Consider the following 26257-nt stretch of genomic DNA (forward strand, 5'->3'; position numbering starts at 1 on the left):
CACGAAGCATAGTGCAAAAAAAGTAATTTGATACTTGGTAATTCATACGTAATTAATTTTTGTTTTGATTAGTGACTGACTGAAGTCTGCAACGTAGCAGACTGTAAATTTAATACAGTAAACAGACTGAGGATATCGTTGCAATGCAATTATAACCCCTGGCTTCTAATTTAGCCCACTTAAAAATTAAAAATATGATTGAATAGTTATCATTATTATCAGAGATACTAAAAAACGAAGGAACGAATTGTTAGTAGACTAATCAGTCAATCATTACAAAAATATGTAGTAAACATAAATATCTTTACTTCAACTGTACAAAAAGTAAGTTATTATATTATCCTAAGATTCCTAAGTTATAGAAAATGATACTTTGTTGTTACAAATAAATTTCAGGACTGACCATTAAACGGCACCCTTTAAATCTCATTTCTTTGGTCGTTGAAGTCAACAACCAAGGCATATGTCATAATATTGAACTTGGTTCTCATATGACATTTATATTTTTGATAGGATTAAAAATTACTTTATTTGTGTTTTATTTTGAAGTTTTGAACTCGGGTTAATTACAGGCGATTATTTATTAAGCATAAATATTTCCCTTGTGCTATTAAAGTAAACCTTCACAAGGGAAATATTTATGCTTCCCGTTGTACTTATAAAGTTAGTAATAATAAAAAGTCACATATTGTATAATGGAGCTGAACTGAAGGTAGGTGAAAGAAAACACAATTTAGTTTCAATCTACTTTTAATATTGTTAGTTTATAAAGAAGGTGCCTATTTATTTAAGAATCATAATCGAAATCGGATTCAAGAAATTCAATTCCTGACAGAGAACTATCACTGTCATTGTCACTTTCCCGAACTTCTATTATGAATGGAGCTAGTTCAGTGTCTGTAATGTTGTCCTTAGACTTGTATTTTCGTTCCACATTTATTACATGGTCTGTACTTTTTTTCCAATCTTCCGGGGTAATCATTGCAAAACATTCTCGGATCAAGTTTTCCGTATCTGAACCCGGTAGCCCCACATTTCTGCTGGCTATTTTTCGCTTTGTGAGGCTCCATATCAACTCAATAGCGTTTAGATCGCAATGGTATGGAGGCAATTTAAGGACCTCATGCCCATGCTGCTTCAATAACTCCTCTGCTGCATATATGGGACCAATTTTATTTTCCTCAACGAGGCACATCAATTCCTCCTTTTTGAAACACTCTTCATATGGGATATTATTTTCCCTTAGCCATTTTTGAATATCAGCCTTTAAGCTGTGCATGGTTGGAGGCTTATTTATTTGTGTTACATGGTAACTGGCATTGTCCATAACAATTACACTGGGCTCAGTCAAATTTGGGATTAACATTTCTCGTAGCCACTTTAAAAAATTAGAACTGTTCATGTCATCATGATAGTCAGCTGCTTTGGATTTTGTGCTAAAAACAAGCAAAGCATTGGGCACAAATCCTTGCTCTGATCCAGCATGCACTATAATATGCCGCTTACCCGAGGAAATTTTTTCAACTAAACCGGAAGTTGAAGGCCCTTGCCATGACTTCTTCGGTCTGTAATTTTGATGGACATATGTCTCATCAAGATACACAATATTTTTTCCTTCTTCCCGTTTTTTATGTATAGCTCTAAGAAACCTTTGCCTCCACCCAGATATTTCAAACTTTTCCATGAGGATGGAGCGCTCTTCTTTATTTTTTTTAAACTCAAATCCGTTCTCGTGTAGTATTTTCCTCAGTGTTTCACAACATCCTGAGAATCCTATAGATTCTTTCAAATCCGCATGTAAGGCTCTTAGAGTAGGTACCTGCTTTTTGACGCAATAAAACTCATTAATTTTATTACGGATGGCTGACACATCAAAATTGTCTAAATTTGACACAGTTGGTGGCCGGGGTCGTTTTTTCCCTGGCGTATTCCATTGGCCTTGGTTAATAGAACCCTCTTTTTTAATTGTGCGTAGTGTACGAATGCTTGCACCTGAAAAAAAAACAGTTTTAACAATAGGAATTTTAACAAAAGAACACTAAAATATTAATAAACCTAGATGTGAAAATATAGATTATTTATATTACCTGTCATAGTAGACACTTTCTCTAAATAACTTGATTCTGATGCGTTATTATCAATAACATTCTTCAGTTCGCTTGCTAGCTTTTGAATAGTTTCTCTAACATTTTCGTCATCTACGCCCGCTGTAATATAAATAAATCATAAGTTTAGTAATACAAACAAATGTTCCTATCTCGTAAATTAAATTTGGTACAAGAAGCATCAACATTGTTTGATAATGACTTACCGGTCGCCTGAATGATTTCGTCCAATATTCGCTTCTTTTCTAGTAATCTCTCATTTTCGTCGTGTCGAACTTGATTATAGTTACAGATTATCTTAAATAACATGCTCCTCACACTGCTTCTAATCGGTTTAGCCATTATAATACGATATAAACTATAAACTTCCGTAACGAATGAACTAACATGAGAATTTGAGAATCTAGGTTATGTGTAAACTCGTTTGACAATATTTTTGACACTTTTGACAGCTAAAATTATTGCCATATATAGAATTCTCTAAAAACGCTTGTGCAGCGACTCGCTGGTCAAACATATGTTTGCAAATAAAAACTCACATAAATGTGACACAAATATCAATATTGTTTGGTAACAGAAGCTGTCAACATTTTGACAGTTGTTTGACACTTTTGACAGATAAAATTGTTGCCATATGAAGAATTCTGTAAAAATGCTTGTGCAGCGACTCGCTGGTCAGACTCTACGCATATTTACACTTGCAAAATATGATTTTCAGCATTCTAATATTCCCTGCTATGGTAAAAACATAACATGTAATATATTCGCGATTCATGTCAACATGCCTATTCAATTTTTAGACAGTTGTTTCTCGATTTTGGCCACCGTAGCCTACGGAGACTAACGAGCAACGCTAAGTGGTTTTCGTAGTCTATGGATGTTGCTATATTAAGGGTGTCACATGCACGCTTCTGACTTATGAAGCTATTGTTTCTACTATACAACCTAAAATAAATAATTAAGTATTTGAGCTATGGTTTTGTTTTGTCCTCTTGATCGCGGCAAGCTGTGATTGGTCAATTTCATTATAGTTGACTAAACTGTATCGAAATGAATATTATAGTCGAGTTGGGAGCCCATACATGAAAAATGCCCAATTGTACTTTGATATAAGCAATCTTAATTCAAGAATTACAGTCGACGAGTAGAAAATAGTATTTTATACAATCGTGATATAATAGAGAGCTTTTCAGTCGAGTACCGTGTTTAGGCAACGAAGCTTGCTGAGTTGCCTAAGTTAGGTACGAGATTGAAAAGCTTGATTATATCACTATTGTATACAATACTTTATCTACGAGCCAAAAAAAATAATACTTTAAACTAGTAGAATCATACAAACAAATCAAACCAAAAGTATTCACAGCTAAGATACGCGAGCAGCCGCGATACCTTAATACTGGTACGCGCCCCCGCCGCCGCGCCCGGCGCGTTGGTCAACGACACCTTCTCGTAACTCATGAGGCCCTGGTACTTGCTCCGCGCTAAATTCAATTTTTAGACAGTTGTTTTCTCGGTTTTGGCCACCGTAGCCTATGGAGACTAACAAGCAACACTAAGTGGTTTTCGTAGTCTATGGATGTTGCTATTTTAAGGGTGTCACATGCTCGTTTCTGACTTATGAACCAATTGTTTCTACTATACAACCTAAAATAAATAATTAATTTGAGCTATGGTTTTGTTTCGTCCTCTCGATCGCGGAGAGCTGTGATTGGTCAATTTCATTATAGTTGTCTAAACTGTATCGTAATGAATATTATAGTTGAGTTGGGGCCCACACATTAAAAATACCCAATTGAAGTTTGGTATATGAAATCTTAATTCAAGAATTATAGTCGACGAGTAGATAAATGTATATTTAGACACTCTCAATGGAATCAAAATGTATAGCGTACTTTCCGTTGACCTAACTAGTACACAGTACAAGTAAGTACAGGGAAATCTCAGAAAACTATAATTTGTAAAAAAAACTTAAATTTGTACGGAACCGGATAATGGCTCCTCTACAGGATGGGCCAACGCCGGCCACTCCAAGGGACGCAGCCATGCGGTAGAATGAGATAGCAATATCACTTGCTCCCTCTAACGCATAAATGCGTCCCTTGGAGTGACCGGCGTTGGCCCATCGTGAAGAGGAGCCATGAGGGTCGTAGTTCTAGCCTAACCTAACCCACTCCTCAGATAGCAGTTCGGTTCTGTGCGGATCGCAGTTCGAACCTAATCAAACCCACTTTTCAAGTAGCATTTCGTTTCTGTAAGGCTCGCAGTTCTAACCTAACCTAATCCTTGTTCGGTTCTGTGAGGATCGCAGTTCAAACCTAACCTAAACCCACTTAATGGCGCATGCCGTGCGGTGTACGGGGGTTTAAGCGGGAGGGGCTAGTAAGATTGGCATCATCGTACTTTATACCTACATTAATTTTATGGTCGGTAATCATAGTTCAGAGTGTAGTGTTTATTTAGTTAAGGTATCATAGTGGTTTTCTGGGTCAAGGTCCGGGTCCGAGTCCGGGTCCGAGTCCGGGTCCGAGTCCGGGTCCGAGTCCGGGTCCGAGTCCGGGTCCGAGTCCGGGTCCGAGTCCGGGTCCGAGTCCGGGTCCGAGTCCGGGTCCGAGTCCGGGTCCGAGTCCGGGTCCGAGTCCTGGTCCGAGTCCGGGTCCGTGTCCGGGTCCGAGACCGGGTCCGAGTCCGGATCCGAGTCCGGGTCCGAGTCCGGTTCCGAGTCCGGGTCCGAGTCCGAGTCCGGGTCCGAATCCGGATCCGAGTCCAGGTCCGGGTCCAAACCGGATCCGGGTCCGAACCGAATCCGGGTATGAGTCCGAGTCCGAGTCCCAGTCCAAGTCAAAATCGAAATTCGTGATCACCAAACGTGTACCATGCGTCATTGAAGAGTTCTGTTCTGGTCATCATCAGCAGTTCCACTTCATCAAATGCGACAGTTTTTAATGTAAATGCTTGATTTTATGATGAAAATACAAAAAAATCTATACGTATGCCTTTAATATTTGAGGAGTTCCCTCGATTCCTTATGGATCCCATCATCAGAACTCGAGCTTGACAAAAATGTGTCTTAAAAACTTAACTTGCTTAACGAACATAACGAAAAGGAAAAATCGCCAAACGTGAACTATGCGTCGTTTAAGAGTTCTGTTCTGATCATCATCAGCAGTTCCACTTCATCAAATGCAACAGTTTTTAATGAAAATGCTTGATTTTCTGATGTAAATACAAAAATCTCTATACGCATGCCTTTAAGATTTGAGGAGTTCCCTTGATTCCTCATGGATCCCATCATCAGAACTCGAGCTTGACAAAAATGTGGCTTAAAAACTTAACTTGCTTAACAAACATAACGACGAGGACAAATCGCCAACCGTGAACTATGCGTCGTTGAAGAGTTCTGTTCTGATCATCATCAGCAGTTCCACTTCATCAAATGCAACAGTTTTTAATGAAAATGCTTGATTTTCTGATGTAAATACAAAAATTTCTATACGCATGCCTTTAAGATTTGAGGAGTTCCGTCGATTCCTCATGGATCCCATCATCAGAACTCGAGCTTGACAAAAATGTGGCTTAAAAACTTAACTTGCTTAACAAACATAACGAAGAGGACAAATCGCCAACCGTGAACTATGCGTCGTTAAAGAGTTCCGTTCTGATCATCATCAGCAGTTCCACTTCATCAAATGTCACTTTTTTGGGTGTATATGCTTGATTTGTTGATAAAAACCCAAAAATCACTATATGTATGCCTTTACGTTTTGAGGAGTTCCCTCGATTCCTCATGGATCCCATCATCAGAACTGGGTTTTGACAAACACGGGACCAATCTGTATGCATATACATTCAAGCAAAAAAAGAATTTTCAAAATCGATCTAGTAATGACGGAGATATGGAGTAACAAACATAAAAAATAATTTGGCCAAGCCCGAGATAGCTCGAGGCATTTAGTGTTCCGTACGGCTACCATCAGTTTGGCATTGACATAAACGATATCGTGAACGTAATTTACTTCCTATAGGTATATCTCTTTCGCACTAATATGTCAGTACGAGCGAGATGCATAGAAAGTAAATTACGTTCACGCTCACGGTAGCGTTTATCATCTCATCATCATCATCTCAGCCATAAGACGTCCACTGCTGAACATAGGCCTCCCCCTTTTGGGGGGTGTATGCCAAAATCGCCACGCTTGACAGGCGGGTTGGCGATCGCAGTCGAGTACACCGAATTTGAGGGACGCTGCTGCCCGTCCACCGGTGGTCTTGGACGTAGTTTAAGGACATACCCGGGTCCGGGTCCGGGTCCGGCTTACTTTAAATATTTCGTCAATTTCACCTTTGTTTCCAAAAACTGTGATATTTAACTGTCATATACTATTAATGTCTTCCATAATTATTTTCTCGTAACAGGACTGAGGGGCTACCGCGAAATCGATATTCGCAATTTGCGGGGATCTTTCTCTTTTACTCCAATGAAGGCGTAATTAGAGTGACAGAGAAAAATGCCCGCAATTTGCGAACTTCTATTTTCGTGGTTATATGAAAACATTGAAAACATTTATTTTCAGGCAACTATTGGCCCATAGATAAATACCTTAAAACTAGCATACATATTAATACAAAATATATCTTAAAACTAAAAACACAATTATGGCGGCGATGCAGTTCGCAACCCCGCAGTGTCAGGGAGCCGGCCGCGGAACCGCCGGAACTTGACACCCTTCGGCCAAAACTCCTCCTTGGTGAAGGTCGCTAGATGTTCAGTCGGAACGCTCAGCACAAAAGAATTAAAATTCACATTGTGTCGAGATTCCAACTTCACGACCCTCAGGATGAATCCGGACTTGGCTCGTACATACTTCACGATCTCCTCGACCTTCGTAAGGTAGTGTAATCGGGACACATACAGCAGCGTCGTCGGTGTTGCAGGACGCAGCAAATGGTTAGGTCCATTCGGTGCGGTACCGCACTGATTCGGACGAGCTGACTTCTTTCTCCTCTCCACCTTCTTGAAGCCATCTCTGTCGCATCCGGACTCTTTTAGAGTCAGCTGTGACCGATCCTTGTGAACAGGTTCACGAAGGCTCTGCACCCCTTTCTTCGGCCGCTGCTTAGACTTGGACACAGCAGGCGGCTTAGCGGCAGTGGCAGCGTAGGAACGTTTTGGGGTCAACGTACTCTCGCGTGACGTGCGCGTCTCCGGTGACGTAGACGGGCGGGCGGCGGGGCGCGGGTCAGCGGTCGCCTGCTCAGCAATCGCCGACGCATCCAAATTTGCGGACTCGAAACCGCCGATGGACGCATTCCGCGCAACGTGACACACGGCTATGCTAGAGTTATCTGACCTACATTCCGAACTAGCACTACGTATTAACGCTAATTCAGAACGTAATTCACTGATGGTATTGTTCGATACCTCCAACTTAGCCTGCATTTCAGCCAGACTGTCCTTCAGGAAAATTATATCCTTTAGCAGCCTGGAAACGTCAACATGGTCCAACGAGACGACAGGTAGCCGATGTAGGTCCTTCGCCACGAAAGAGGGCATGTTTGATGAATCGGTCCCCTTGAACACCGAGATGATGTCCCGTAGACTCTTCACGCCTCCATCTCTTCGTCGTGATGGCATTTCGTCGGCTTTGCCGAGCGTCTGGTAGAGCAGCGCCTTGCCACTACATATGTCCTCCTCCTGGAAGCTGGACTTGCAGATCTGCACGATGCTGGTCTCATCCAAAGTCACGGTGGCATTTAGACGTGTGCGCCGCGCCGGCGCGCCGCCGCCGCCGGGCTTTTTGACCACGCCGCCGCCGCCGATAAATGATCGGCGTGAAATCGGCGTGACCTTGAGTGTTGTTAATTAACTATTCCAAGTTGGTTTTTGGATTACAAAATGGTTTTTTTGTATTACTTATGTTACAGTTGTCAAATATACATCAATTATTAATTAAATAAAACTAAATAGCCTGCTAAATAACTGCTGCTAGTGCTGCTTATACCTTGGACAGCTAGAAGAACAAACCCCTCCATTCTTAAAGAGCTCTATATTGCCACTCATCTATCTCTTCCCAACATGCAATGGGTGAGCCCTTAGATTCTTCGGACATATTTATCCAACGCATGATGTGGAGAAACACATGAATTTAAGCCGAATTAATGGCAAACGTGCTCGAGTTGGAGCATGTGTGAGATAGTCGAACGCTATGAAGAGGTCGGCTTGCAGCAGTCTGCACCGTGCAGTCCTTACGGCTTATGACCGCACGAAATGGAGACAAATTACATGTAGTCGCAAGCCTCAGCAATGAGAAAACGAGAAAGAAGATACGTCTCAGTGAGCCTGGTGCTTGTACGACAAGAAAACCATTAAAAAAAAGCCATAGCAGTCCACTATAGTCCTTCCTTGCCGTATCCGGCAATGGCGACTCCATCAACAATTCTTATCCGGATTATGAAAAGCCCTAATGTGGCTCGCAAAACCAAACTTTGTCTTGAAAATGCGGTCACACGATGCGCAATGGAGTTGTCCAGTCGAGTTGCGGGTGTATGTGTAGGATAGGAGGGCTTAGGTCGCGTCTTGCGGATATGACGCTTAGCATCTAGGTCTTCCAGACGCTGCTGCTCAAATTGATCTACTTTCTTATGGACACTAGAACGCCATTCCGATCTTTGTAATGCAATACCCAGCTCAGCTATCCCAGTCGGCACGCGACGAGGTGGCGTTTGATAACATCTTTATGTCGCAGATATTGGCCCCCCTGCTTCCGCTTTCCACAAGAGAGCTCCGAGTCGAAAATTGCTTTGGGCAGTCTCTTATTCTCCATACGCACGACATGGCCACACCACCTTAGCTGATGATTCATGATCAGTGCTTCAATACCAGGCATCTCGAGTCATCAGTCCACTATAGTCTAGCAAACGTCAAGGATATGTGGAGTTCTATTTTGTTAAAAAAACGTCATTTTAATAGGATAAGCCATGAAAAGCTTGAGAAAACGGATCGAAGGTCATTGGGACCAGGTAACCTCTTATTGCAAGCCAGTTACTAGGGAAAATCAAGTTATTATACCTATCCTATATTCATTTACAAACCCTATTTTACTCACAGCATATTCAAACTATACGTAGTTAACTGACCAGTAACCTGCATTGATAAAATTTTCAAGAAAAACAACAAATTAATGATTTTTCTTCAGAAACTAGAAAGTCAAGGTCACACCGATTTCACGCCGAAAACACGCCGCCGCCGCCGATTTTTTGGCAAACGCCGCCGCCGATCATTTTTTAATCGGCGCACACGTCTAGTGGCATTTTGAATAAATGCCAACAACTCATTGACTACGAATTGTGGTGAAGTCATAGCGGGTAAGCAGGCAGCGGCTATTGCCGCGCGGTTCGCGTATTTTAAAATTCGTGCAGTGCACTACGGCACGACCGCTTCCGGCCGCGCATTGCAACGCACGTGAACAAAGTTTTGTACGGAACACTAAAAAAAAAAAAAAAACATACAACCGAATTGATAACCTCCTTCTTTGAGATTTGGAAGTCGGTTAAAAATTAAAATAAAATAACCTCAAAACATGAATTTCATTATCCACCCCCTTGGGCATCTTAAGATACTTACCTACATAAAATTTAATAACGTTTTTAGTGTTCCGTACAAAACTTTGTTCACGGAATACTTATGGGATCACTTCGGTCTTGCAAATCAGTTAAATACGTTTTTCTCAGACACCGTTTGACATAGATACCTAAAATTTGGAACAGTTATAACAATTACCACCACTCATATTGTATATAAGTCAAAACTGCTTATTTCTTATTAAAGGGGGAAATTTAGGGGGTTGAGAGGGGTAGGCTGAAACTTTTTTCATTTGTAAGAATCGTGTGGGGTACCATTAGAAAGCTTGCAAAAAATTGAGTCGATGGACTGATTTTGACTTCATTTTAGACTGCAATAGTTTCGTCAAAAAATGCATTTAAAGTTGCAAGTTTTCATACAAAAATTCTCACCTCTGTCCTGGTGATTTTCGCGAAAACTATAGCTAACAGGCAGCTGACCAGTCAATATCCAACTAAAACAAGCATGGAGACGGCGGGAAAATTATCAGGTTAACTCTATCTTTATTAGTTTTTAAACTGCAGCCTGATCTTTGGTTACTTAGGGCTAGCTAACTGATGCTTACACTGGTCATTTATATTAGGCAGTAGTTTTAACGAGAAACATCCTTAGTTAAAACTTTGGCATTGAAATTTATGACTTATGTCTTTGACACAAAGTTTAATTCTGCTTGCTTATTTATGTGGGATATTTAAATTTATCTGAATAGCCTACTATAAGTATGAGAGAGATCTACAAAATACGACCTTATTATATTGCAAATAAGTTTAAATTTCGAACGGGCTTTCCAACCAATGGACTAGGTATCTCAAAAATCTGAAAAATTCAAATAAAGAATTCCGTTCTTCACTGTCGTTGTTTTTTTTATCACATTAGGACACATAGAGTTAGTAAGGCGTATAGAGATAATAAAGTCATTTAATATTTATAACAGCTATGGCCTCATCTATAGATTTTATTGAGTGTCTGATTCGTCGAAACAATGTATATACACAATATTCCTTTTCATTAAGTACCATTACATTTATGTATTAATTGTATAATTATAATATACTGGGTCAAGCAAATCTTGTCAGTAGCAAACGGCGCCAAATTTGAAAAATCGCGGGTTAGCAACACTGTGTTCGAATAATTCGAACATCGCGTGTCATCTGTGCTTTATCTGTGGAATGTGGATCGCGAATGACAGCCATCATCTTTGTTTACATTCTGAATCGATTCTATTTCAAGAGATATTTCTGCTGTGTCACCATTAAATACCAATATATTAAATAAGATTGTGCTTAATCAAAGCTAAGATGCCTACAATGCCTACGGTGGCAACTGAGAAATCTAATAAAATATTAAAATCCAGTAGTAGGACATCTACCTGCTGAAGCAATGATTTTAGTTATCTATACATTCTTGTTTAACGGCATAGTCCACTTCTAATTTTATTTTGAGATCTTCAAATTAGTTAATCATTTTTATCAATATCACACACCGCTTTTAAATTGTCCGTCCATCCTATTAATAACAATTTCAAACATTTTCAATAGAGAATCCGCGAGTGACAATTTGAATTGACGGGCGCGCTCAGCGGAAAAAAAGTTTAGGTTCGATGTACATTGTACATTGCTGCTTTTCTTAGCGCAATACTACTCTTTGAGTGTTGCCCTACTTTAGTTTGCTTTACATTGCTACTGACAAGATTTGCTTGACGCACTATATGTATTAATTATATTTAGTACTTATCAGTGGCGGCGCGTCAAACATATCCAAAGACAAGGGGGCTAATTTAGCTTACATATTTCCTTTACAACTCTGCTCAAACGTCCAAAAACAGGGAAGCCGGTGGGAATCGGCTTTTATGGACGCGCCGCCACTGGTACTTATGTATATTTTTGAACGGATCGGTGGGCGAGCAACCGTTTGTATGATTCAGGGCTATAACCACGAAAATAGAAGTTCGCAAATTGCGGGCATTTTTCTCTGTCACTCTAATTACGCCTTCATTGGAGTAAAAGAGAAAGATCCCCGCAAATTGCGAATATCGATTTCGCGGTAGCCCCTCAGTCCTGTTACGAGAAAATAATTATGGAAGACATTAATAGTATATGACAGTTAAATATCACAGTTTTTGGAAACAAAGGTGAAATTCATGAAATATTTAAAGTAAGCCGGACCCGGACCCGGACCCGGGTATGTCCTTAAACTACGTCCAAGACCACCGGTGGACGGGCAGCAGCGTCCCTCAAATTCGGTGTACTCGACTGCGATCGCCAACCCGCCTGCCAAGCGTGGCGATTTTGGCATACACCCCCCAAAAGGGGGAGGCCTATGTTCAGCAGTGGACGTCTTATGGCTGAGATGATGATGATGAGATGATAAACGCTACCGTGAGCGTGAACGTAATTTACTTTCTATGCATCTCGCTCGTACTGACATATTAGTGCGAAAGAGATATACCTATAGGAAGTAAATTACGTTCACGATATCGTTTATGTCAATGCCAAACTGATGGTAGCCGTACGGAACACTAAATGCCTCGAGCTATCTCGGGCTTGGTCAAATTATTTTTATTCGTAACAATATATATAGACATAGCATGGACCTATCTTCATATTTAACATTATGGAAAACGAAAATTGTGCTAAAACCATAATTATTAGGACATAATTTTTAAGAAAAAGAAACCGACTTCCATGGGGGCCGATGAAAGATTATTGTAGATGGTACACTATGTAGAAAAGGAGGTAAAACCACCCACTTTTCTACTACCATTTCGCTTCTGTATAATGGCTCCTCTACAGGATGGGCCAACGCCGGCCACTCCAAGGGACGCAGCCATGCGGTAGAATGAGATAGCAATATCACTTGCTCCCTCTAACGCATAAATGCGTACCTTGGAGTGGCCGGCGTTGGCCCATCGTGAAGAGGAGCCATGAGGGTCGTAGTTCTAGCCTAACCTAACCCCACTCCTCAGATAGCAGTTCGGTTCTGTGCGGATCGCAGTTCGAACCTAATCAAACCCACTTTTCAAGTAGCATTTCGTTTCTGTAAGGCTCGCAGTTCTAACCTAACCTAATCCTTGTTCGGTTCTGTGAGGATCGCAGTTCAAACCTAACCTAACCCACTTAATGGCGCATGCCGTGCGGTGTACGGGGGTTTAAGCGGGAGGGGCTAGTAAGATTGGCATCATCGTACTTTATACCTACATTAATTTTATGATCATTATTATATGATCATGATCATAGTTGATTATTTAGTTAAGGTATCATAGTGGTTTTCTGGGTCAAGGTCCGGGTCCGAGTCCGGGTCCGAGTCCGGGTCCGTGTCCGGGTCCGAGACCGGGTCCGAGTCCGGATCCGAGTCCGGCTCCGAGTCCGGTTCCGAGTCCGGGTCCGAATCCGGATCCGAGTCCGGGTCCGGACCGGATCCGGGTCCGAACCGGATCCGGGTATGAGTCCGAGTCCGGGTCCCAGTCCAAGTCAAAATCGAAATTCGTAATCACCAAACGTGTACCATGCGTCATTGAAGAGTTCTGTTGTGGTCATCATCAGCAGTTCCACTTCATCAAATGCGACAGTTTTTAATGTAAATGCTTGATTTTATGATGAAAATACAAAAAAATCTATACGCATGCCTTTAAGATTTGAGGAGTGCCCTTGATTTTTCATAGATCCCATCATCAGAACTCGAGCTTGACAAAAATGTGGCTTAAAAACTTAACTTGCTTAACAAACATAACGAAGAGGACAAATCGCCAACCGTGAACTATGCGTCGTTAAAGAGTTCCGTTCTGATCAATCATCATCAGCAGTTCCACTTCATCAAATGTCACTTTTTTGGGTGTATATGCTTGATTTGTTGATAAAAACCCAAAAATCACTATATGTATGCCTTTAAGATTTCAGGAGTTCCCTCGATTCCTCATGGATCCCATCATCAGAACTGGGTTTTGACAAAAACGAGACCAATCTGTATGCATATACATTCAATCAAAAAAAGAATTTTCAAAATCGATCTAGTAATGACGGAGATATGGAGTAACAAACATAAAAAAAAAATAAAAAAATAAAAAAAAAATAAAAAAAAACATACAACCGAATTGATAACCTCCTTCTTTGAGATTTGGAAGTCGCTTAAAAATAATCAAGTCTCAGGATAGGACCAAAGATTAGTTAAACTACCGAATTTAATGGTAACTTTTTAAAGTTTTTGAATTATCACACTTTTTCGAAAATAAGGCATCCATCAGGGTTGTCTGAAATCCTTTTAAGAATTCTTATGGCAAAGCAATATGTATGGAGGCAAATGCAGTGAAAGACAAATGCGTCCAAAGTAATTTTGATATGATTGATGAATCCTTTATATACATTATCAAAATCGGCTAATATAAATAAACGAATCCAACATAAAATACATCGACTGTATTAGGTACCTAATATAGCCAACCTACGTATAGCCAACCTACCCATTTCCATTTTCTTTTGAAAACACTTTTATCTGTAGGTTGTGGGAAAGCGGGTAGGCAGCACGTCCGGAACACGGTTAATCCATTTTGAAATTATCCGGTGCAGCCCTGCGGGTTCAATTTAAATGTAAATGGCGGACCGAGGCGGGCGGCCTTATCAAGGGAGCACAGAGCTCCAACCTACCCACCCGTACTCCGGTCTATCGTAGTATCTTGCCTAGCTTTCTCTATAGTCTATTAGCGGATGCATGGTGCTGGAGCTAACATATGGCGTTGCATAAACAAGAGATTTCCTTTGGCAGGATTGGTCCTTAGGACCCAAGGATGGATTCAAGTAGTGGAGCCACCCAGATTTTTGATGTACATTTTTAGAGGGGAACTTGATCTTGATATCTGTATCATTTAAGCTACTAGGCCAATTTTGGTATCGTTTTCGTATAAATCGGGGGTGCCGAATTCATTTCTGATATCATAATGACACCATTCAAGTAAAAACACATAAAATATGAAAAAATAATACTTTTTTTTAAATTCCTCTTCACGCTTAAACTGCTGAACCAATTTAGTTAAAATTTGGTACAGAGATAGTTTGAGTCCCAGTGAATAATATAGCAAACTTTAATCTCTAAAATCATCCCTTAAGGGTGTGAAAAGGGAGGAGGAAATTTGTATGGGGATTCAATAAAACCGCTGAACCGATTTAGATAAAATTTGGTATAGAGATATTTAGAGTCCCGGGGAAGAACATAGGATAGTTTTTAGTCCAAAAAATACCCTAAAAATGAAAGGTAAGGTGTAGGATTGTATGGGAAATTAATAAACGCTGAACCGATTTCGATGAAATCTATGTCTATACATCTTTAATTTAGTTGAAAATGATACTAAACTTGACTTAGAACCTAAACTTAAAGAATTATTAACCTCAAACGTCGCAGACGCTTAAAAACCCCCCACCCCCACCTGCAGCAAAAATCTGGGTGGCTCTCCACTTCTTAAATCCATCCTTGGGTCCTAAGGACTAATCCTGCCAAAGGAAATCTCTTGTTCATGCAACGCCGTGGTTGACCTTTTTATGCTCTGAGCACACTTAACTATATCTATCGTAGGGTATAATATAGCGGAAGCAGTTATAAAGTTGACCCAAAAAAAAATTATTAAGCTATGAGCTTCATCACATATGTTCCTTGAGTAATTCTAAGCATTTCAAGCATGGGAGGCAATAAGAAATGTGTGTCTACTCGGATTTGTAATGGATTCAAACTTTCAACCCCTTTTTAACCCTGTTAGGGGATGAATTTTACAAAACGCTGAAATTACTTTTCCTGTCTTTTAATAATATCCCCAAATACAAAGATTCAAGTCCTGCGTTCGAAAAATTTTTTGATATCCATACAAACTTTCAACCCCTTTTTCACCACCTTAGGGGATGAATTTTCAAAAACGCTGAAATTTTTTTCTTGTATTTTAATAATATATCGTTTTACGAAGTTTCAAGTTCCTAGCTTAAAATAAAACTTGAACCCCATACAAACTCTTATCCCCTTTTTAACCCCCTTAGGGGTTGAATTTCTCAAAATCGCTTCTTACCTCTTGTACACTTTATAAATGTAATCTAGTGTGCAAATTTCAACTTTCTCTCTTTTGTAGTTTCGGCTCCGCGTAGCAAAAATCTCCAACCAAATTTTTTCTTGTAAAATTATTATGAAACTGAAAAAAACAAATATCAGCAATAAATTCTACGTCTTTGGTTTATACGAAAATGATACTAAACTTGCCCTAGTACCCACCAGGATCAGAATAGATTTTTTTTAAAGATGACGGCTGGCGGCCGTCTTTGTACCCCACCCCCCCCCCCCCTTCCCCAGGCTAGAAATGCTTAGAATTACTTAAATATCAGATGTGATGAAGCTCATAGCTTAATAAAAAAAATTTGGGTCATGTATGGCAGCGTTACATAACTGATTCCAGCTTCCGACGTGTCGGAAGCCGGTGTTGCTCGAAGGATTCCAGTAATAAATTATTAATAATGTTTTCAAACTCGAAGGGAAGGATGACACCTGTACAACACTTAGCGCCACTTGCACCATCCCACTAACCCGAGGTTAATCGGTTAAACCGTTAACCCAGTGTCAAATTGTACTGGTACCATGGGGTAACTCAAGTTTTAACAGGTTAACCCCGGGTTAGTTAATGGTGCACAAGTGGCCCTTAGGTACCGAGAAATAAGCCACACGGAACTGACATTTTGTTTGGACGAAATCATGGTAAGTTATCGACATGTTATTTAAAACTAAAACATATGCGGGCACAAATGTTGAAGTGTGTTCCCACTGTCGATTACTAGGCGACGAAGGGCGCGCGGGAGCAGTGGCAGGATCTCAGCACGGCCTTCTATTGGACAGGTATACATATGATGTGCAAGTAGCATCCACGGAACACAGTTCGAATTTAATTTGTGCAATCAATAATGAATGTACAGTCAACAACAGAGCTATGAATACAGGCAAAGTGTCAAAAATATGTAAGTATACAGTACTTTATTGCCTGTACATTAAGGTCGTGTATACATATTTTTGGCACTTTGCCTGTATTCATAGCTCTGTTGTTGACTGTACTAACCAATATAGTTAGTAAATACTAGCCATAAAGTTACATTTAAATTGACTTTTAGCTCATGTTTTGATGAAATCTGGTCAGGCGACACGCGTTGGTAGTGACATTTTGACCCTTTGGAGCCTTAAAAAACATAGATCCTCTTAAGAGATAGTGAAATGGAAAACGGCCTGTATTGATATTTTTTTAACCGACTTCCAAAATCTCAAAGAAGGAGGTTATCAATTCGGTTGTATTATATGTTTTTTTTTAATTTTTTTTTATGTGTGTTACTCCATATCTCCGTCATTACTCGATCGATTTTGAAAATTATTTTTTTGATTGAATGTATATGCATACAGATTGGTCCCGTTTTTGTCAAAACCCAGTTCTGATGATGGGATCCATGAGGAATCGAGGGAACTCCTCAAATCTTAAAGGCATACATACAGTGATTTTTGGGTTTTTATCAACAAATCAAGCATATACACCCAAAAAAGTGACATTTGATGAAGTAGAACTGCTGATGATGATCAGAATGGAACTCTTTAACGACGCATAGTTCACAGTTGGCGATTTGTCCTCTTCGTTATGTTTGTTAAGCAAGTTAAGTTTTTAAGCCACATTTTTATCAAGCTCGAGTTCTGATGATGGGATGCATGAGGAATCAAGGGAACTCCTCAAATCTTAAAGGCATGCGTATAGAGATTTTTGTATTTACATCAGAAAATCAAGCATTTTCATTAAAAACTGTTGCATTTGATGAAGTGGAACTGCTGATGATGATCAGAACAGAACTCTTCAACGACGCATAGTTCACGGTTGGCGATTTGTCCTCGTCGTTATGTTTGTTAAGCAAGTTAAGTTTTTAAGCCACATTTTTGTCAAGCTCGAGTTCTGATGATGGGATCCATGAGGAATCAAGGGAACTCCTCAAATCTTAAAGGCATGCGTATAGAGATTTTTGTATTTACATCAGAAAATCAAGAATTTTCATTAAAAACTGTTGCATTTGATGAAGTGGAACTGCTGATGATGATCAGAACAGAACTCTTAAACGACGCATAGTTCACGTTTGGCGATTTTTCCTTTTCGTTATGTTCGTTAAGCAAGTTAAGTTTTTAAGCCACATTTTTGTCAAGCTCGAGTTCTGATGATGGGATCCATAAGGAATCAAGGGAACTCCTCAAATATTAAAGGCATACGTATAGATTTGTATTTTCATCATAAAATCAAGCATTTACATTAAAAACTGTCGCATTTGATGAAGTGGAACTGCTGATGATGACCAGAACAGAACTCTTCAATGACGCATGGTACACGTTTGGTGATTACGAATTTCGATTTTGACTTGGACTGGGACCCGGACTCGGACTCATACCCGGATCCGGTTCGGACCCGGATCCGGTTCGGACGCGGACCTGGACTCGGATCCGGATTCGGACCCGGATTCGGAATCGGACTCGGACCCGGATCCGGACTCGGACCAGGTCTCGGACCCGGGCACGGACCCGGACTCGGACCCGGACTCGGACCCGGACTCGGACCCGGACCCGGACTCGGACCCGGACTCGGACCCGGACTCGGACCCGGACTCGGACCCGGACTCGGACCCGGACTCGGACCCGGACTCGGATCCGGTTCGGACCCGGATCCGGTTTGGACTCGGACCTGGACTCGGACCCGGATTCGGACTCGGACTCGGAACCGGACTCGGACCCGGACTCGGACCCGGACACGGACCCGGACTCGGACCCGGACTCGGACCCGGACCCGGACTCGGACCCGGACTCGGACCCGGTCTCGGACCCGGACCTTGACCCAGAAAACCACTATGATACCTTAACTAAATAAACAACTATGATTACCTGTCATAAAATTAATGTAGGTATAAAGTACGATGATGCCAATCTTACTAGCTCCTCCCGCTTAAACCCCCGTACACCGTACGGCATGCACCATTAAGTGGGTTAGGTTAGGTTTGAACTGCGATCCTCACAGAACCGAACAAGGATTAGGTTAGGTTAGAACTGCGAGCCTTACAGAAACGAAATGCTACTTGAAAAGTGGGTTTGATTAGGTTCGAACTGCGATCCGCACAGAACCGAACTGCTGTCTGAGGAGTGGGTTAGGTTAGGCTAGAACTACGACCCTCATGGCTCCTCTTCACGATGGGCCAACGCCGGCCACTCCAAGGGACGCATTTATGCGTTAGAGGGAGCAAGTGATATTGCTATCTCATTCTACCGCATGGCTGCGTCCCTTGGAGTGGGCGGCGTTGGCCCATCCTGTAGAGGAGCCATTATACAGAAGCGAAATGCTAGTAGAAAAGTGGGTGGTTTTACCTCCTTTTCTACATAGTGTACCATCTACAATAATCTTTCATCGGCCCCCATGGAAGTCGGTTTTTTTTTTTAAATTATTATTTACTACTTATAAGTATAAGACACTTCGTTTAGTACCGAAATACGCGAGCTACATGCGATTTACACCAAATCGAAGAATGATCCTAAACTTTTATGAAATTATGATGCATTAATAACACTAGCACTGCGTGGGCAGACTTTTCTTGATCTAACTCCACGGGTTCCATTTAATTCAGATAAGGTACCGTCAAACTTAATTTTTAACCGACTTCCAAATCTCAAAGAAGGAGGTTATCAATTCGGTTGTATGTTTTTTTTAAATTTTTTTATTTTTTATTGTTGTTACTTCATATCTCCGTCATTACTAGATCGTTTTTGAAATTTTTTTTTTTGATTGAATGTATATGCATACAGATTGGTCCCGTTTTTGTCAAAACCCAGTTCTGATGATGGGATCCATGAGGAATCGAGGGAACTCCTCAAATCTTAAAGGCATACATATAGTGATTTTTGGGTTTTTATCAACAAATCAAGCATATACACCCAAAAAAGTGACATTTGATGAAGTGGAACTGCTGATGATGATCAGAACGGAACTCTTTAACGACGCATAGTTCACGGTTGGCGATTTGTCCTCTTCGTTATGTTTGTTCAGCAAGTTATGTTTTTAAGCCACATTTTTATCAAGCTCGAGTTCTGATGATGGGATCCATGAGGAATCAAGGGAACTCCTCAAATCTTAAAGGCATGCGTATAGAGATTTTTGTATTTACATCAGAAAATCAAGCATTTTCATTAAAAACTGTTGCATTTGCTGAAGTGGAACTGCTGATGATGATCAGAACAGAACTCTTCAACGACGCATAGTTCACGGTTGGCGATTTGTCCTCGTCGTTATGTTTGTTAAGCAAGTTAAGTTTTTAAGCCACATTTTTGTCAAGCGCCGAGTTCTGATGATGGGATCCATGAGGAATCAAGGGAACTCCTCAAATCTTAAAGGCATGCGTATAGAGATTTTTGTATTTACATTAGAAAATCAAGCATTTACATTAAAAACTGTTGCATTTGATGAAGTGGAACTGCTGATGATGATCAGAACAGAACTCTTAAACGACGCATAGTTCACGTTTGGCGATTTTTCCTTTTCGTTATGTTCGTTAAGCAAGTTAAGTTTTTAAGCCACATTTTTGTCAAGCTCGAGTTCTGATGATGGGATCCATAAGGAATCGAGGGAACTCCTCAAATATTAAAGGCATACGTATAGATTTTTTTGTATTTAAATCATAAAATCAAGCATTTACATTAAAAACTGTCGCATTTGATGAAGTGGAACTGCTGATGATGACCAGAACAGAACTCTTCAATGACGCATGGTACACGTTTGGTGATTACGAATTTCGATTTTGACTTGGACTGGGACCCGGACTCGGACTCATACCCGGATCCGGTTCGGACCCGGATCCGGTTTGGACTCGGACCTGGACTCGGACCCGGACTCGGACCCGGACTCGGACCCGGACCCGGACTCGGACCCGGACCCGGACTCGGACCCGGACCTTGACCCAGAAAACCACTATGATACCTTAACTAAATAAACAACTATGATAACCTGTCATAAAATTAATGTAGGTATAAAGTACGATGATGCCAATCTTACTAGCCCCTCCCGCTTAAACCCCCGTACACCGCATGGCATGCGCCATTAAGTGGGTTAGGTTAGGTTTGAACTGCGATCCTCACAGAACCGAACAAGGATTAGGTTAGGTTAGAACTGCGAGCCTTACAGAAACGAAATGCTACTTGAAAAGTGGGTTTGATTAGGTTCGAACTGCGATCCGCACAGAACCGAACTGCTATCTGAGGAGTGGGTTAGGTTAGGCTAGAACTACGACCCTCATGGCTCCTCTTCACGATGGGCCAACGCCGGCCACTCCAAGGGACGCATTTATGCGTTAGAGAGAGCAAGTGATATTGCTATCTCATTCTACCGCATGGCTGCGTCCCTTGGAGTGGCCGGCGTTGGCCCATCCTGTAGAGGAGCCATTATACAGAAGCGAAATGCTAGTAGAAAAGTGGGTGGTTTTACCTCCTTTTCTACATAGTGTACCATCTACAGTAATCTTTCATCGGCCCCCATGGAAGTCGGTTTTTTTTTCATAAAATTTATATTAACCGAATTCCAAATCTCAAAGAAGGAGGTTATTTATCAATTCGCTTGTATGTTTTTTTATTTTTATTTTTGTTTTTTATGTTTGTTAATCCATATCTCCGTCATTACTGGACTGATTTTGAAAATTCTTTTTTTGTTTGTATGTATATGCCTGAGTACCAAAAGGAATACAACAAAAATATTCTTTTTACACTTGCGTAAATGAGCACAGGCAGAATCTTATACAGCCACAGTTAAACGTTTGTACGAATTAAATTGGTTTTTAAAGTTATTTAGTACTATATACTAGCAAAAAGCAGAGCTTTATAAGGGCTCGCGGAGTTTTTCTACCTAAACGTCCCATATAACCATTCCAGTCGCAGAATCATCAAAGTGGTAACTAAATGTCAGATGTGTCGTAACAGAGTCCACACAATGTGTCTAGAATTGTTTCGAAACAAAGTGTCGTCGCCGTGTGTACACTTTTCCGTAACAAGGTGTCGACACATTTGTGTGCACTTTGCGTGCGGTTTGCGACTAAATCTGACAGCAAATTTGTGACAGCAAATGTCAATATAAAATACCTCTTGAAAACCAAGGTTTGTCAAACTACTATTAGTGTCTCGTGTGCTCGTAAGTAATTCTAGTAAGTCATCATGGGCGATGCAAATGATAATAATCGACCAAAACCATATAAACACCCAACACCCGTCAACCTTTTACAGAAAAGTTTTTAAAGAAATGCAATAAGCTACTTAGGTCAGCCAACGAATGCTCAAAAAAGTTGTAGAGGGAAATACTCGAAACACAATTTTTGACTCTGTAACTTGGTTTGGACAAGTTAGGAGGTGAACATATCAAAAGTCCCCGGCCGTAGCCCTTGAGCGGGGGGAAGAGAGGGGGCTTTGAATGTCCCATTTTCCGGTTTTTCGATTATATCTCGGAAACTATGCATCTTAGCGACATGGCCACTTATACAAAATGAAAGTTAATTTAATTTGTTACAAGTTTATTCAGTCAATTTTTTCGATATGTCGAATAGTTTTTGAGATATCCGCTCTTGAAAGTTTATTTAGGGCTCTCAATTTTATCTTGATATATCTACATCAGTAAAGGTGCTAGGCCGTGTATGGTATCGTTTTCGTATAAATCTGGGTTGCTGAATCCATTTAAGGTATCACATTGAAACCATTCCACAAAATTAAAAAAATCTTTTTAGGGTTCCGTACCTCAAAAGCAAAAAACGGAATCCTTATAGGATCACTCGTGCGTCTGTATGTCTGTCTGTCTGAATACACCAAATAGTTCTTTACCTATAGATGACAGGAAAACCTATTAGAAATGTGCAGTCAAGCGCGAGTCGGACTTAATGTACGGAACCCTTAATACGCGAGTCCGACTCGCACTAGGTCGGTTTTTTTTAAACTCCTCTTGACGCTTAACCGCTGAACCGATTTCGTTGAAATTTGGTATAGAAATAGTTTGCGTCCCGGAACAGGACATAGGATAGATCTTATAACCAAAATCATCTTTTGAAGGTGTGAAAAGTAGCGTGGAAATTTGTACGGGAAATCAATAACCGCTGAACCGATTTATATTAAATTTGGGATGGTCTACATCTTTGATTTAGTTAAAAATGATAAAAAAACATGACTTCAAACCTAAACTTAAACAGTATTAACTTCAAGAAGTCAATTCTGAATTCCGCCCTACACCTCATTTCACACCTTTGAAGGATGATTTTTGAGATAACTTATTATGTCCTGTCTCGGGACTCAAAATATATGTGTACTAAATTTAAATTAAAACTGTTCAGCAGTTTAAGCGTGAAGAGGAGTTTAAAAGAAAGTAAGTTTATATGTTTTTACTTTGGAATGGTGTCAATGTGATACCATAACTAAATTTGGTACTGCGAATTTATACGAAAACGATACCAAACATGGCCTCGTAGCTTTACTGTTGTAGAAGTCAAAATAAAATTGAGAGCCCTAAATTCTTATTACTTGACCAAACTTGTGTAGAAGGAAAAGGATAAATAAAAGTCTTCGGCAGGAATATAAGACACAAATATAATTTTTTTTTGCGTTACTATTTCAATTATCAAATATAAACATACCTTGATTATATTATTCTAGTGAGATCCTCACAGATAAACAAAAACATTTACTTAAAAAATTACAAGGTCGAAATGTCACGGAACTTGTGAGAGTAATACGTGAAAAATAAAAACTTTTATGACAAAAAAATCTGGACACAATTTAAGAAGCATCCAATTGCGTCGAGGAATCATCTATATTTTTGCTTGTTTCATTACCTCCTCGCTTCTTTTTTTGTCCTTTGTATTCTGTAGTAATTTGTTAGATCTGAAAATAAAGATAACTTGCGTCGTCACGGATGTCGATTTATAGGTTTTAGGGAGTGCAGAATTCGAAAACGATGATCATTTTATAATCCAAGATGGCCGCTACGTATTTTGTCATAAAAGTCGTCATGAATATCGTTTTATAGGTTTTAGGAAGTGCCGATTTCGAAAATGATGACCAGTTTGGAATCCAAGATGTGTGCCGTACACTTTGTCATAAAAGTCGTCATGGATATCGTTTTATAGGTTTTAGGGAGTGCAGAATTCGAAAATGATGACCATTTTGGATTCCAAGATGTCTGCCGTGCACTTTGTCATATAAGCCGTCATAGATGTTGATTTATAGGTGTTAGGAAGAGCAGATTTCGAAAATGATGACCATGACCAACAAAACGACATCCATGTCGACTTTTAACATAGTGCATGGCCGCCATCTTCGATTCCAAAATAGTTATTATTTTCGAAATCTGCGCTCCGTAAAACCTATAAAACGACAGCCATGACGACTTTAATGACATACTGCATGGCCGCCATTTTGGATTCCAAAATGGTCATCGTTTTCGAAATCTGCGCCCCCTAAACCTATAAAACGACACCCATGACGACTTTTATGACATAGTGCATGGCCACCATTTTAGAATCCAAAATGGTCATCATTTTCTAAATCTGTTCCCCCCAAAACCTATAAAACGACATCCATGACGACTTTTATGACATAGTGCATGGCCGCCATTTCGGAATCGAAAATGGTTATCGTTTTCGAAATCTGCGCCCCCCAAAACCTATAAAACGACACCCATGACGACTTTTATGACATAGTGCATGGCCGCCATTTTGGAATCAAAAATGGTTATCGTTTTCGAAATCTGCGCCCCCCAAAACCTATAAAACGACACCCATGACGACTTTTATGACATAGTGCATGGCCGCCATTCTGGATTCCAAAATGGTCATCATTTTCGAAAGCGGGGCCCCCTAAAACCTATAAAACGACATCTATGACGACTTTTATGACATAGGGCATGGCCGCCATCTTGGAATCCAAATTGGTCATCGTTTTCGAAATCTGCGCCCCTTAAAACCTATAAAACGACACCCATGACGACTTTTATGACATAGTGCATGGCCACCATTTTGGAATCCAAAATGGTCATCATTTTCTAAATCTGCGCCCCCCAAAACCTATAAAACGACACCCATGACGACTTTTATGACATAGTGCATGGCCGCCATTCTGGATTCCAAAATGGTCATCATTTTCGAAAGCGGGGCCCCCTAAAACCTATAAAACGACATCCATGACGACTTTTATGACATAGTGCATGGCCGCCATCTTGGAATCCAAATTGGTCATCGTTTTCGAAATCTGCGCCCCTTAAAACCTATAAAACGACACCCATGACGACTTTTATGACATAGTGCATGGCCACCATTTTGGAATCGAAAATGGTTATCGTTTTCGAAATCTGCGCCCCCCAAAACCTATAAAACGACACCCACGACGACTTTTATGACATAGTGCATGGCCGCCATTCTGGATTCCAAAATGGTCATCATTTTCGAAAGCGGGGCCCCCTAAAACCTATAAAACGACATCCATGACGACTTTTATGACATAGTGCATGGCCGCCATCTTGGAATCCAAATTGGTCATCGTTTTCGAAATCTGCGCCCCTTAAAACCTATAAAACGACACCCATGACGACTTTTATGACATAGTGCATGGCCACCATTTTGGAATCCAAAATGGTCATCATTTTCTAAATCTGCGCCCCCCAAAACCTATAAAACGACATCCATGACGACTTTTATGACATAGTGCATGGCCGCCATTTTGGAATCGAAAATGGTTATCGTTTTCGAAATCTGCGCCCCCCAAAACCTATAAAACGACACCCATGACGACTTTTATGACATAGTGCATGGCCGCCATTCTGGATTCCAAAATGGTCATCATTTTCGAAAGCGGGGCCCCCTAAAACCTATAAAACGACATCCATGACGACTTTTATGACATAGTGCATGGCCGCCATCTTGGAATCCAAAATGGCCATCATTTTTGAAATCTGCGCCTCCTAAAACCTATAAAACGACACCCCTGACGACTTTTATGGCATAGTGCATGGCCGCCATTTTGGATTCCAAAATGGTCATCATTTTCAAAATTGGGGCCCCCTAAAACGTATAAAACGACATCCATGACGACTTTTATGACACAGTGCATGGCCGCCATTTTGGATTCCAAAATGGTCATCATTTTCGAAATCGGCACTCCCTAAAACCTATAAATCGACACCCATCTCGACTTTTATGACAAAGTGTTTGGCTACCATCTGCATGCAAGACATTTCTATTATTTTTACGTACAAAAATGGCCCCCTGTCAACTTCCAACCGAGATTTAATCGATAATTTATTCGATTAATGTTCAGATTAATTCAATTTCAATGTATGTTAGGTCGACTAAACTAATCGTGATTAAAATTTGAGGATTAACTTTTTTTATTCCATTAATTAGTCGAATAAACAGTTAATCTATTAAGTCCCATCTCTGACCACGTCATTTTTACACTTTGAGAATATCTGAAAACAAATGAACACAAGGAGCCA

The 26257-nt window shown here is 40.5% G+C and overlaps 2 protein-coding genes across 2 annotated transcripts; both read right to left on the reverse strand.

Annotated features, from left to right (window-relative positions):
* Positions 1–732: 732 nt before the first annotated feature.
* Positions 733–2786, reverse strand: LOC134678459 (uncharacterized). The gene is made up of 3 exons (XM_063537033.1): positions 2312–2786; positions 2088–2207; positions 733–1992 (listed from the first exon to the last, which is right to left on the reverse strand). The coding sequence occupies exons 1-3, from the start codon at positions 2445–2447 to the stop codon at positions 788–790; spliced, it is 1461 nt and encodes a 486-aa protein (XP_063393103.1). The 5' UTR covers positions 2448–2786; the 3' UTR covers positions 733–787.
* Positions 2586–8135, reverse strand: LOC134679363 (uncharacterized). The gene is made up of 3 exons (XM_063538263.1): positions 8128–8135; positions 6968–7828; positions 2586–2610 (listed from the first exon to the last, which is right to left on the reverse strand). The coding sequence occupies exons 1-3, from the start codon at positions 8133–8135 to the stop codon at positions 2586–2588; spliced, it is 894 nt and encodes a 297-aa protein (XP_063394333.1).
* Between the last annotated feature and the right edge of the window lie 18122 nt (positions 8136–26257).

The sequence above is a fragment of the Cydia fagiglandana genome, chromosome Z (assembly GCF_963556715.1).
Source record: "Cydia fagiglandana chromosome Z, ilCydFagi1.1, whole genome shotgun sequence".
Classification (NCBI taxonomy): domain Eukaryota; kingdom Metazoa; phylum Arthropoda; class Insecta; order Lepidoptera; family Tortricidae; genus Cydia; species Cydia fagiglandana.

What these genes read in the sequence shown, in the direction of transcription:
- LOC134678459 (XM_063537033.1), bottom strand. Translation starts at nt 2,447, where the DNA reads ATGGCTAAACCGATTAGAAGCAGTGTGAGGAGCATGTTATTTAAGATA. An exon ending in CGAAATCATTCAGGCGACCG is followed by an intron (nt 2,208 to 2,311) that starts GTAAGTCATTAT and finishes TTTATATTACAG; the next exon opens with CGGGCGTAGATGACGAAAAT. An exon ending in GAAAGTGTCTACTATGACAG is followed by an intron (nt 1,993 to 2,087) that starts GTAATATAAATA and finishes TTTTTTTTTCAG; the next exon opens with GTGCAAGCATTCGTACACTA.
- LOC134679363 (XM_063538263.1), bottom strand. An exon ending in AAGGTCGAGGAGATCGTGAA is followed by an intron (nt 2,611 to 6,967) that starts GTATGTACGAGC and finishes ATGTTTGACCAG; the next exon opens with CGAGTCGCTGCACAAGCGTT.